We start from the raw sequence: 14,426 nt of genomic DNA, 5'->3' as shown, positions 1-14,426 counted from the left end.
GTTTCAGAATAACAAGGCAAACCTCTGCAAAGGTTACTTTATATATTATGTAGCCTTTGAAATATTATCCAGGGGTATTACAGCCTGAAAGCCACGCTCTTCCCCTTGTGATGCAGATAGACAAAGCTATGTGTGAAAAATTCAGGTTTGTCCCTCCCTTGTCCTTAAAAGCACTTTTTTTTTCCATGGGTAGTTTGTGCTGAGTTGCCAAAAACGCTCCAAGAAACTGACTTCAGACTGTATCTCTGAGCATCGGGAGAAAATCTGAAGCAAAGGATAGTGACCTTCCCAAGGACAAAACGCTTGAATGGGTGGATAAAAGATCCACACAGCAACCTCACTGCTGGCTCCTGTTCAGGTGGACAGCAACAGACCACTTAAAGAATGCACACTTGGAACAGTAAGGAAGCATTGCAATGACCTTTTTGGTTTTTTCCCTTACAAACTGACAGGGGAAAGTGTAGAGTATTGTACAGGTCACTGCTTGTTTTGACCAGCAGAGTTGTGGTGCACAGAGAGCAGAGTGACAAAATTCCTGTGCTCAGTTACAGAGATGACTTTCAGCTGGAAAGGGTGGTTCAGCTGAGTCAACCTTCACCCACGGCCACAGACCTCAGAGAACAGGGCAGCCACTGCTACAGCAGCAGGTGTGACAGCAGAACTCTTCCCACTTTTATGGCCTAACACAAAGCATGCCACCCTCTCCCCTCCTGATGGTTCAAGAGGCCATCATTTCACCAGCTCTTTATTTAATCCTGACTAATCCTGGACTCAAGCCAGAGCCTTTGGTGTAGATGAGGTGAAAACCTGAAGGACACACCACAAGAAAAAGGAAAGCGTAATTTGAAAAGTAGCTGCTTTTACTCCATCATCTTGAAGCAAACCAGATTACTGAAGCGCTAACTAAATGGAAATATTTGTTTCTAAAAGAAGCAAATTATTTAAACTTTTTGCTATTTTTCAAAGTATAAAGACATGACCTTCCTCTCTTTTCCTCTCTGCAGACTTATTCTTGCTGGCAGAAAAAAAAAAAGCCATGACACTCAAGCTTCACTACTGAAGTCTTTCAAAAGAATTAGATATTTGGATATCGATGCCACAGATTTACTCTCAAAAAAGCTAAATATACTTTACCCTCAAAGATGACTTGATTTTGACTATCAAAATATCAATCATGTACAACTGTAAAATCATGGAATCATCAAGGTTCGAAAAGACCTCTAGGATTGCCAAGTGCAAGCATCAACCCAGCAAATTGTAACCCTCAACCACTAACCCACATCACCCAGCACCAAATCCAGATGCCTCTCAAACACCTCCAGAGATGGTGACTCCATCTGGGATGGTAACTCCCAGGGTAGCGTATTCCAATGCCTGACATGCCCTAAGAGTGATTTTTTTTTTCTTTTTCTAATATCTAATCTAAATCTCCTGTCTCAGCTGAAGGCCATTTCCTCTGATCCTCTCCCTGCAGGGACAGTAGAAGTGACCAACCCCCAGCTCACTACAGCCTCCTTTCAGGGAGTTGTGGAGAGCAATGAGGTCTCCCCTGAGCCTCCTCATGACTAAACAAACCCAGCTCCCTCAGCAACTGCTCATAAGGCAAGTTTCCTAGACCCTTCACAAACCTTGTTGCCCTGCACTGGACACACTCCAGCACTTCCATATCCTTAATACCAAATACCAACCTTAATACTCAATTTGTGTTCCAATTTGTGCTTTGTTTTAAATAATTATATTTCCATAACACTAAAGATCAAAGACTTGACAGCCGACCAAACATCAAACTTAAGGACTGGATTTTGCAAGTAGTTTGGAAAGAGTTATCTGAAGCTGGGAAGTATTAGGTCTCAGCTCTTCCTGTAAGCTGGTCAGCCTTTATTTTTAGTTTTCAATTGTCAATATTTCTTTTCCTTTTGTAAAGGAAGTTTAAAGTACTGCCAGTACTTGAAGCTGTATTTACAAGTCCAGTGTGATACAAACAGGGCTGATAATTTTGTGCAGCATTCAGACTACTTCAGCTCTTTCAGATGGCAGAACCTCTAAGAAAAAGACTTAAATGCTTATATCACTGAAGTTGCCAAAGGTTTGCTGATCTCATGTTAGCTGAAAAACTGAGAACTCAGCTCCTTAGAACTCAGCTCCTCAGCTCCTTTTTAGTGCTTAAAAGCACTGCCTGTAAAATTAGCAACTAAATGCTTCCTTTACCAAAGTGCACAGGAACAGAGAAGGGCAGTCATTTTCCTCTGCTATATTAGAACAAACACCTTGTTTCACCTGAAACCATTGAGAGTTCAACACAAATCCTACCCACACAAACCAAATCAAATAATAGATTAAATCTATCACCTGTGTTTTATGAACATCAGTCTATAGAAAACACACTAACACTGTGATTGATCTCTATCCTCATCTTGCAGAAAACACAACAGAAGAAACCTTTTATTTTGAAACTGTTAAATAAAGAAGAGGGAAAGGTAGTTAGCACAAGACCAGAACTTAGTATTTAAACCGGAAATACTCTTCAGATGTATTTCATGCTTTCAATAAGGCTACAGTGTATATGAAGTCAACACTTTGTGAAAGAGAACACCAAGGGCAGAAGGCTCTAACAGCTGCATCTCTGGTAGAGGATGCCAAGAGCTGAAGCACAAAAGAATTGTGCTACGTGAAATCACTAAGGTGGCATCTGTTCTGCCGAACTCTGCACTCATGTGACTACCTTGAGCAGACCTGAAACTCGCCTGCACAAGCCCAAGTCTTGCTAAGCAGCACTGCCGGTGTCTCTGTGCAGGTCACGGACACACCCCCACGCAGCAATGTGCGCTGGTCAGACCACACAGACCTCTTGGCTGTGGCAGCTGGGCTGTAGCAGATCTGAGCAAGGTTTTCCAAGAGCACCTCCTGTCTGCCTGCAGAAGAGCTCGATGGTTTGTTTTGTTAAGATACAGACATAATAAAACTACAGTTTAAAGGACTGTTTAAGGCCTATCTTTCATGATTCATGATATCTACTCTAGAAGGAAAGGCACATGCATTTACTTTAAAAATTCTGCTGTTTCAGTAAACCTAAAAAACTTAAATGTGATTGAATTGTGTTATTGTGAGACTATTCAACTACAGTTTCTGTTGTAAACAGAAAACGTTTTTCCTCTCCTAAACCATTAAGTAAAAACCCTGTAATGACTAGAAAAGTTTCATCTAATACTTCAATCTTTGCAAAGAGAGATTGCAACAATAGTTCCTTTTTATTTTTGATTGTATTATATATATATATATATATATATATATATATATATATATGTATAAAAGCACAATCCTAGCAATATCAAGAACGGATTCATATCGAGAGTGAAGTTAAAAAGGGAAATGAAAACTGGGGTGATGGCTGGATTCTGGAATGCAAATCAACAGGTAAGCATGAAATAAGGGGAAGAGGAATAGTCACTACGACCAACTAGCATGAAGAAGCCTTTAATTACCCTAATAAGCAGCTGCTCATTATGCAGGTTTGTGAGATTTTTTCAAGACTGAAAAGTTAAATTTGAAGAAAGTGAACACCATCTGGGCCCAGACAGCAACCAAGTCTGAGATACTTTTAGGCTCAGTAACATACTTGGATTCCCATTTAGCCTGGTCTAGATACCTGGATTCCTATCACATTGAATAAGAGCAAGGAATAGGCCTGCCAGCCTCTTATGTCAATAGCCTTTTTTGTATCATCTTGATTTTCCTCATCTCAACACTGCAGAATTTGGTTTGTCTTTGCTGCCAGGAATGCACAAGGACAGCAGAAACATGGAATGTTAATGCACACACCATAAAGATACTGCACAGGAGTGTAAAAACAATCATTCTGAAAACCAATAAACTGTACCAACTATTTTACAAGATACTTTATTTTCACCACTCGTGTATGTTAATCAAGTGTGTATGTTAATCATTCTGTATTTTTATATGAGTATTCAAGATATACGTACGATGAAGGACACAAATGCCTGTTGAATAAAAAGCCTTCCTATAGGCTGACACTTCCCTACTGTATTTCTACCGATGTAGTCTTACTAAAAATAAAACTCTGGAACATATGACAGCAGAACGATACCAAACCAATAGTCACATGACAAATTTCTCCACTTGTGGCTTCCTCAAAGAGTATATAGATCCCCACCTACCACTGATATCAGTGAAGTCTTTTACTATTTTTCATAGTAATGGACAATACTGTATTACATTAGTAGTGAAAGAGTAAAAACTTACCAGGCATCAGTTCTATAAAACCAAACTGAAGGATAAAATCTCTAAGGCTACACCCACAGCCTAAGGCAGGGGCTATGAGAGATGAATTCCCCCCCAATTCTAACATGCCATGGGATGTCCACCTTAATGCTTATATAATTTCCCAGTCTTGCCAGACCCGTTTAATTACTTCTGCTTAAAAGTTAGTCATTTCACCTGAGGCAATGCTCTGCTTTCTCTTTACAGTTGCCACTACCTTGTATTTTCTCTTTCTGGCATGTGACTCTCTTATGCCCCTTATAGGGGAAAAAAAAGTTAATGTAGGCAGGCTGCAGAAGGATGGGAAATGAGATATAGAATATAGTCCTTAGGGAAGTAAACAATACCAGGGGCCTAGAACAGGACATCCCCTACAGACAGAGATATTTATTTTGTAGTAGTAACCACTAGAATACATCAAATGGCAAGAACTGCAGTCATTTAATTCTATTTCCCACTGTGTGCCTGGTGCCTTTTAGCTACAGTGCAGTGAGTATAAGTGCAATTCAAAGAGGGCTACTGACAGCTGTATTTCCTGCTGGCTGCCCAGGCCATCACAGCCAGAGGCAACAGTTTTAAAGAAAGGAGTACTTGACACATTGCCATGCTTTGTGGGAAAAAGAGACTGGATGAAGGCACTAGTTTTCTGGTTTATTCAGACAGTCAAGCCTAATCAGTACACATACAGATAGGCAATTCTGACATCGTGGAGGCTGAGATAACAGATACAGCAGGACTCATGAGGTGAGACATATTGTCAGACTGCCTCACTCCTGTGTGAGGTACTTGGATCCTAGGGTGGTGTCAGCTATCAATTTCGTGAAGAAACGATTTGATGTATCATTGCAGTTGCACCTCCTTCCAATTAAAATGGAAGTGAATGGATCACTGCAATGAATTCCACAAGAAACAAGAAGTATCCTTTAAAAAAATGCAAATTTCTAGGGCTTACTAATCATACTTTTAATATATTCACTCTAGGCAAGTTCACTTGCAACTAAATGGCAAGGCCTTTTTCTTTGGAAAATGCCTCAGTCACTCAATGATTATCAGTTAAAACACAAACCACAAATTCATAAATGAACATCCTTAGGTTATATTGTGCCTAGGTTCTCTTGTGCTGTTATCTAAGAACTCAAACCCTAACATTCCTGCTCATTCCAGAGTGTTTGGGAGAAGAAAAACACAAAACATGCTCTCCCATCTGTAAAACACAAATAATTTATTCAGATAAACCTTCAAGAACGCTCTCAAGCATCACAGTATACTAGTGTACAATTAATGACAGCTTCAGAAATCATGCTCTTGGTACAAAGCATAAATTTAACATTAAATGCCACAAGATAATTTTTCATCATTTCAAAGAATCTTATGATTGACAATAAACTTCAAAATAAATATTATCAGTATTAAGTACTCAATTTAATTTTTATATAGCTTTGAAAAACTCTGGATTGCTGGGAAACAATCTCTGTCTGAGAGCTGTCATAATCAGAAACATTCCTGGCTGAAGTAACACAATTCATGAGTGTACTTTTAAGTTCAGTTAAAGTATTACTACCTTCCACAGAACAACTGCATGATCATACCCCAGCACTCAATAAAATCAGTGAGTTGAATTCAGTCTCTTTTTTCCTGTTAACAATATTTCCTCAGGATTCTTGCTTTTTTGTTGGTTTATCTAAGTAGGGAGTGTTGTCCTGTAGCAGATCTTTCCTGGGTATGAGTACTGAAATAGAAAAAAAAAAACAGTAAGACTATAATCTTATGGAAAATACTAGGTAAAATTCTAAAGGTGTTTTTACATTTACAAACAAAATATTTGGTTACTAAAATGAGGATCTGAACTTGTGGTAAGTAACATCTATCCAGCATCTAGATATCTAAGAAAAAACCATACTAAGATTTTACTTTCAGCTGGCTACAATTACGTTTTCTCATCTCCTTTTATAAGAATTGGAAATTTTGATATTAAGAAGCCATACAGTTTTGCAGTAACTTTTAGCAGGGGTTGAATAGCATTTTTTTGAAGCCTGAGTCATATTATGCTTAATTAAGCATTTTAAAAAATGGATACTGGATCTGACTTAGCTCTCTCACCCAAGTCCTGGAATCTAATCTGTAGTATTTATCTTGTCACACCTATTTTAAAGGCCAAGATGAAAAGAAAGCACCTAGTGAAAGTTACTGCCACAACACTGTCACTGTTAAAAATAGGTTATAAACTGTTGTAAAATAACTACTGTTAAGTATGTACTGTTAGTTTGGTTATGGTAAAAGGGAATAAAAGGGTAGTTATAAGAAACATGGTACTCAATGGTACCACAATACACCTAAGTAAAGTGCACCACCCTCCAGGTGAAACAAGCCAGCCTGGACAGAACTATAATGGGCCAATCAAGCGCCTTAACCTTCATGCAAATGAAGGATCCAAAAAGAAACCAATCCAAAGGGACAAAAAACAGGACAAAAAAGGGGCATCTGACCCAGTGGACCTGTGCCACTCCACCTGGAACATTGGGGACATCTGGTTTTTAACAATTGTAACCACTCAAATGAGTTTAATGAGTACAATTTTGTAAAAATAAGTACATAATATGTATGCTTGGCAGCCAAAAATTAAATTTAGAATAAGCAGTGACTATTAGCAGGAATCCAGTTAAAAATGAAAGAGAAAACATTATTGTGCTATTGTTGTGTGTATAAATGCCTCCTTACCCACAGTGTGCAGTGAATAGCAAGAATAATCAGACTTTCACCTGTTGTTTCTGAGAGCTGTTTCATGGGGAAGGAGGCAATAAAGGACTTAAAAAAATCATGAATAGCTTGGTGAAAATGAATTGAAGAGAAGCCCATTGAAGATAATTAAGCCAGAAAACATCCTTGACTCAGGAAGTGCTGCCAGGTGTGAACAGCTGAACAACGTGCAAATTCACTTTGTCTGTTCCTATTCTTCAACTATTATTCACCTGGAATCATTGTGGAAGACTTGACACTGGTCCAGATTTATCTTTGGCCTTGATCATAATTGCTGTTTTAAAGTTAAATGTTTTACCAAACTTAAAACTGAAGATTGGCACAAAACTTTACAGGTAACACTAAACAGAAGTAAAAGGAAACAATGTGCACAGCTGAAGATTTCCTGTATTCTCTTACCACACAGTTGTATGCTGAGCCTACCTATTACTTTTCTTTTTGACTGCAAGATAAAAGAACTTCTAAACCAGGAATCAGGATTTCAAAATTTGATAGACTTTGCATCGAGGTAACCACTGTGTCACAAATCTTACATAGCATAACCTGAAAATGAAATTGTTGGAAAGAAGTTTTGGAAGTGAACACTCAATCCTCAAAGAAAAAGCTTTTCTATGGTCAGTGTACATAGTGCATTTGCTAATGCTTCACAGGCAGCTCTTCCCAATTTGGTATAGCAAGCAGGTACTGATTGGTACTGTGGCTACTGGCTTTGGACATATGCTGACTGACTAGCCTGTACATCCATGCTGACTAGCTATCTAATTGCGACCTTCCTAATAGTTACAGCTTGTTAAGGGCATTAAAAGTAATCACTGCCTCTTTTCTACCAGCCTCCATACCTCAAAACATTGGAATGGAAACTTTGTACCTTTGAAACCCCCACCTGTCCTAGGCAGTGACATAAATGAATAGCTTACATTAAGAATTTTGCCAGAGGATAACAGACAGGCTATTTGCCTCGCTATTCCTTTCTTTATTTTCACACTCTATACTTACTTACTAAACTGTAACATATTTAAGTATCTTTGTAGCATGCAGGATTACTCACCTATTTTGTCAGAATCTGTGTGAACCGCCTGAATAACAGAAGTTCTGAGAATCACTTCAACATCTGAAGCTATTTTAAGAAGCTAGTAAAAGGAGTAAGAATGGAGGAACAAGAGAGTAATTTGAATTATATGTGACTGTTTCTGAAGATATTTTCCATACTAGACAACTATTAAAATACTAAAATCATTTGGTTATACTGCTCAGTTACTTATGTAGTATGTATACATTGCTTATGCCTTGGGGATCCTGGAATAACTTGCAGATTGATGTCTAAGTGACCTTGACACAGAGCACATAGTGAGGGAAACTCTGGCTCAGTAACATATGCCAGTACATACATCTATGTACGCAATTAAAACTGCGACTGAATAAAGTGAAATGTAACTACAAAACAAATTAACTAGTTTCCAATGATAAAAGACACTCACTCATGCCTCAATAACATTCAATTCCCATAGTGAAAGGGCAATCTTATTCTTTCAACACTACTGCTCCTGAAATAAGGAGACAAAAAGAAGAGCAAAACATGACAAAAATTAAGAATACTGAGGTTTCACAGTAGAACTGTACAGAAACAAGGCACTACCTAAAGTCTACCCGAGGAATTAGTATTTGGCAAAAGGCCTAGAATTCCTTCTCTCACTAAGAGGATAAACTGCAGCACCCTTGCTGGCTTTGCTGAGCCATTAAGAGAAGTCTAATATTCGTTTGCATGATACCTGTGTCAGAAATAAATGAAATTGCTCAAGTGAGACATTTCAGGAGAGATGCTCACACTAGGAAGTGGCGCATACCAACAGAAGTGGATCTTTGCAAAGACTGGAGCTTTTGCTACTTGCCATCTACACTGCACTTCTTCTCATGCTCTTCCTTTTTAAGGGCTTGGAGCAAATACCCTTCAGTTCCCCTTGCTGAAAGCCCGTTGGCAGCCAGGCTGCATGCTCCTGAAGCACAGCTTATTCTTCAGACTGACCTTAGGGGAATTCTGCTAGCTGGTTTGACACTTTACATAACAAGAAAAATCACAAGAAGAGGAAATAACCAAGGTAACTTCATAAGTGCACTCCCGATCTGAACGAAAACTGGTGCATTAGATTCAGCTACCACATTTCTCATCCTCATACTGTAGACAGTTACCTCAATCTCCTTATGTCACTGCAAGCTTGACATGTACAAGTACATACCAATACAAGTACTTGTTGTCATATTAGAATGCACTGTAGTTTTCTATTCTGCCTGGTCAATACTCCATTTTTTAGTTGCTGTCCAAAGCAGAACATTAACAGCACCACATTCACGCAAGCAAGTGCTCAAACATTCTGAAGTCCTCTCTAAGACTTGATTCAGTTCCTCTGCAACTCTTTTCAGTGTGTACATGTAACAAATATGACAGCTTCAGTGATGTTCTAGGAGTGTGTAGCTGGGGTGGAAGTCTAGTATTTCTTTCACTGACACAGTTAATCAAATATCAACTATCCCATATTAAAAAGTCACATATGTGTAATTTGTAGGTTGCCTAGAAAACAAATACAGATTTCAGAATTGCAGCAAATATTTTTCCTGTATATCTATTAAAAAAAAAAAACCAAACCCTGAACACATAACTTAGCTGATCAGACAGTGGTAGCACAAACACTGAGTACTGTTACAGGAGGCTGATAACAAGCTGAAATTCAGGAACTCCTAACTAAAAGGTGAGAACTATTTACATTATTGTTCAGTGGCTGGCATTAGGAAAAGGTTTACAATTTATTTCTTCAAGGGACAGATGTAGGCACTTTCTTCCAACCAGTGCCCAGTGACAATGTAAAAACAGTCTGATAAAAGGCTGAATGACAAGGACTAAGTTATTCAGTCTGTATGGATGTTAATAGCTAAAATTATCTGAAATATAGAAGTTGCCTTTCAGTTCACAGTAACTTTCAGAAAAAAATGACTCAGGAAAAAGTGTTAACGCAACAATGGAGCAAAGGTAACTAATGTAATGAATTAACAGAATGCTCTACTTTTAAGGCACGGTAAGGAAAGAAGAAGCAAAAAAATACCTGTAGTATAATTAGATATACTACGACTATACTATACTACAATCAATCATCATAATTTTGCTGGTTTTTGCCTTCCACCAATATTCTGAGTCATATGTGATAGATCAGCAGATTGATTAATTTGTCTGTTTTTTTCTGTTTGCCTAAACAACAGTGAGCAGGTACATTAAAGTCACCACAGTGCAGATGGGTATTATGAGCAAAGCATAAAATATTTACATGAAATTTCAACTTCAAACATTATCTCATAGAATTTTATTATAAACTTCAAAATAATCACATTGAACTATCAGAACACACTTTCTATTTACGTACTTTTGTATGTAAAAGATTCTATAAAACAATATTAATGCCACTGGCGGTATCTATATATTTACAAACAAAGATCCACGTAGAAGTCTTTCTAAACCAACCTGGCTTTCATCATGTCTCAATGTGTTTACAGTGGTTTAGAGATCCTTTAAGTAAAAAACTAATTTCTAAATATTTGTATGTGAAGTGGGGAAAAAACCCCAAACAACAGAAAGCAACAAAATACCTCATTAATCTTCTCTTCAGATGTCTCACCTCGGTTATTTCTGAATTCTTCATTTATCTTTTGTCTTGCAGCTAAATAAAGTAAACAAAAAAACTAGAGTGAACAAAAATTGTATTTTGAGTTTGTCACTGCCCCAAAGTTAAGAATCTCAAGTCCTTTATGGCACATTCCTGGGGCACTCTGATCAAAGTATTTCAATGTAAGATCTCCATGTAATTCACACAATGTCACATTTTAAGCTGACTGGTATACAAATAAAGTAAGATTCCCAATTTAGCATTCTAAATTTAGCATTCTCCAATTTAGATTCCCAATTTATGCATACACAATGTACTAAAAAAGCAGGATTAATCTCTTGAGGAAAAACCACACATAGAGAATTAATTAGTACAGATAACCATTCTCTGGGTGGACTGAAGAGAAGTTAAAAAAAACCAAAAAATAAATATCTCCCAAGAAGATAAGGAACATTTAAAAAAGAGATGTTTCCCTTCCAAAATATGTGTTGGGTGCTTGACTCTAAGGACCATTTTTTTGTTTAAAATTAAAGGATATCTGGTTATGGACACGCAATTTTCCCCAATTATTATTTGAAAATTGTGGGAATAATTTGAAGACAGATTATGTTAAGAATTATCTTTCTCTGTATTCTGAAAAGAAAGTTCCACGAAATACAAGTAAGCATGCACCACACAAAACAAGTATCTCACCTTCGAGGGCTTTGGTATCATTTTTAAAAACTTCTTGCCGTGTTCTGTGTAACAACTTAAAAAGCTTCAAAACCTGCCAATACAACATCAATAGAATTAACTTATTTGCTAGCAGGATTGTTAGATAAAATGAACACGTTAAAATTGAAAATGTTTTGGTTTAAATTTCATGTTCTTTCCATTCAGTACAAAATTTGATACAGAATCAATATCTAAGAGGCTTTACTTAAATTCCTGATCAAAACACTTGCAGCCAAAGCTGATGTGATGTCATCAAAATCTTAGACAGGTCTAGATATTTCAAATCACCCTTAAATGCTGGCACCACATCCTAAATAATTATTTGGCATGATGGAAATATAATCCTGAAAATACATGGACACAAGCATTATTTATTGTGCTAATGTCAAATAAACCCAACAGAACTGGAATAACTCTAAAAGTCTAAAAGTCAAGTTACTTGAAGGAATTATCAAGGGTACATCAGTGCATATTTCTGGCTATTGAAAATGATAGAAAAAGAAATGACTGGAGTATTCTCACATAAAACTCTTTTACAGGTGGTGTGGCAAAACCAACGCAAAGTCCTTCCCTTACATACAACTGCCAGGTCAACAAATGAACACTTCAGTAAAAGCAAACACTCAGAAAGTTAGAATTTACAATGTAGAGAAAACACAACTGAATACGTACGAAAATCAAACCCACGAGAATCACAGCTCACAGTTTTGTGGTTTTGGTTGATCATTCATACAGACTGCAATGAATTACAGAAACCCTCGAATCCCTATGAAACTTTTTTGGTGTCTGCCACAGACTGAAAAGAATCTGACAAGCACGAGAAAATAATAATCTTGATAACAATATGCCTTTTGAAGGTCCTTCTAGTACTTCCTATTATGTTTTGGCATCTCTAGAGGGCACAATTCCAAGTACTTCTCTCACGATTAGTATTCAAAATATTTTTTAGAAGGACACAGAAGTAACACAGGGCTGTAACTCAGGAAAAAACCCAGCAAATGAAAAGAGCCACGCTGCCTTTAACTGCACCATTCCCTAGATGGATGAATCTGTGGAAAGTAAAACCACAGAATTAAAACGAAACAAATAAACTTCTTGTTTTGCAGATATTTTAATATCCTGATTTTTTTTTATACTCCATAGTATATTTGCCATCTTTTCAAATAGCAGATTAATATTCATGTGGTTTTATGCTGAACACATGTATGGCAAAACTTGACATTTTTATGGTTATTTTCAACAATTTGTGAGCCATCTTCAGGCATCTTCCTACCCATACAGAAGTCTAGAGGATCCCCACAAGGGGAGAAGGAAGGGCACCAATTTACTCTCTGGTATCCAGTGCCAGGATTCAAGGGAATAGCCTGAAGTCGTGTCAGGGAACACTCAGGCTGGGTATCAGGAGAAGGTTCTTCACCCAAAAAGTGGCTGGCACTGAACAGGCTCCCTAGGTCAGTGGTCACAGCACCAGCCTGACAGAGCCCAGGAGGCTTCTGCACAACTCCCTCAGGCACATGGTGTGACTCCTGGATATGGTCCCGTGCAAGACCAGCGGCTGAACTCCATCTTTTTTTTTGTGGCTTCCTTCCAAACAAGGATATTCTCTGGTTCAACTTCTCCAAAGCCCTCCTGGAAACTTTTCACCACACCAGCCACAATGGTGAAAAGCTGTATTAGATGGTCTTGATCAAGAAGTATTAATGCAGACACCTCTGACCTCTACAGCCACCTGCATTAACAGAGAGCTCCGCCAATACCTGTCGACTGTAGTCCCAAGATTAGGCTTCAAGACACTTCCGAAAGAGGTACCGAAAGGAAATTACACCGCAGTAATGAAACGGCTTATTAATTCTTAGGTCTTTGTTTTTCCCTTACTCTCACGAGAGGTGCTTTTGATGTATTTTAACCTCTCCCTATCACACGTCTCGCTTCCTTTTCCCGCAATGGCCTTTGCGTGCAAACCGCTACTTTCTTTTACCGAGATTTTTATCTTTCTTGTTCTGAAAATCTATGTCTTTTCGCTCGACAAAAGCTACAAGCTGCAACCTCCCAGCACGGACAGAGTACGCGCATGTGTGTGCGTGTGTATCTCTGTGTGTGTGTGTGTGTGTGTGTCACTCGCCTGCCCGCGGCTCCCCATGGCACCGTCCCGCCGCCGGAAGTGAAGTGCCCGGCCGCCGGAAGTGAGGTGCCCCGCCGTCGGAAGTGCCGAGCGGGGACGACCGCACCCTCCCGCCCTGCTGCCGGTGCCGCCGCCAATGCTGTCCCCCGGGAGCCGCCGGCCACCGCCGCCGTTCCGAGCAGCCTTTGTGCCCCCGCCGCGCTGCCCCCGCCGGCGGGGCTGACGCGGCCTTCACAGACTCACAGATGGCACTTCCAGCTCAGCCTGGAACGGAGCAGAGCGGCTTATCTGGTCCAACGTCCCTGCTCAGGCAGAGACATCTCAGAGCACATGGCACACGATTGTATCCAGACAGCTCCATCCCCATTGGGGAAGACTCCACAAATTATCCGGACAATTATCTGCTCCTGTATCAGCTCACCCGCACAGTAAAGAAGTTCTTCCTCGTGTTCACAGAAACTTCCTGTTTCAGAAACATCGGCTTCTGTCCACTGCCCCTTGTCCTGTTGCAGGGCACGGTTGAGAACAGCTTGGATCCTTCCCCTGACCCCTTTCGAAGCTGACTGGGCCCAGCTCCCACAGCCTTTCCTCAAAAAGAGACATTCCAGTCCCCTCTTCACTGCCCTCCGCTGGACCCACTCTAGGAGCTCCATGTCTCCCTTGCTCTGAGGAGCCCAGAACTGGACACAGCACTCCAGATGTGCCTCACCAGGGCACAGCAGAGGGGCAGGATCACCTCCTTGAATTGCAGGCAATGCTCTCCCTAATGCACCCCAGGATCCCATGGACCTTCTTGGCTATCCAAACAGTGCCAGTCCTTGGTGTGCCAAGGTCTGGCAGGAGACTGCCACTGCCACAGGAGGAGCTGAAGGGGGCTCATAGCAGGCAGGCAGTGCTGCCCACAG

General features: G+C 39.5%; 1 protein-coding gene across 1 annotated transcript; it reads right to left on the bottom strand.

Moving 5' to 3' along the window:
- Positions 1 to 5,481: 5,481 nt before the first annotated feature.
- On the bottom strand, positions 5,482 to 13,622 carry LYRM7 (LYR motif containing 7). The gene is made up of 5 exons (XM_009096087.4): positions 13,522 to 13,622; positions 11,379 to 11,451; positions 10,669 to 10,739; positions 8,084 to 8,165; positions 5,482 to 6,007 (listed from the first exon to the last, which is right to left on the bottom strand). Exons 1-5 carry the CDS (start codon positions 13,537 to 13,539, stop codon positions 5,931 to 5,933), a joined length of 321 nt encoding a protein of 106 aa, XP_009094335.1. The 5' UTR covers positions 13,540 to 13,622; the 3' UTR covers positions 5,482 to 5,930.
- Positions 13,623 to 14,426: the final 804 nt, after the last annotated feature.

This window comes from Serinus canaria, chromosome Z, assembly GCF_022539315.1.
Source record: "Serinus canaria isolate serCan28SL12 chromosome Z, serCan2020, whole genome shotgun sequence".
NCBI classification, from domain to species: domain Eukaryota; kingdom Metazoa; phylum Chordata; class Aves; order Passeriformes; family Fringillidae; genus Serinus; species Serinus canaria.
The sequence above is the reverse complement of the archived record's forward strand: the minus strand, read 5'-3'. Positions and strand labels throughout refer to the sequence as shown.

What these genes read in the sequence shown, in the direction of transcription:
- LYRM7 (XM_009096087.4), bottom strand. An exon ending in TGATACCAAAGCCCTCGAAG is followed by an intron (nt 10,740 to 11,378) that starts GTGAGATACTTG and finishes TACTTTATTTAG; the next exon opens with CTGCAAGACAAAAGATAAAT. An exon ending in CACAGATTCTGACAAAATAG is followed by an intron (nt 6,008 to 8,083) that starts GTGAGTAATCCT and finishes TTTCTATTTCAG; the next exon opens with TACTCATACCCAGGAAAGAT.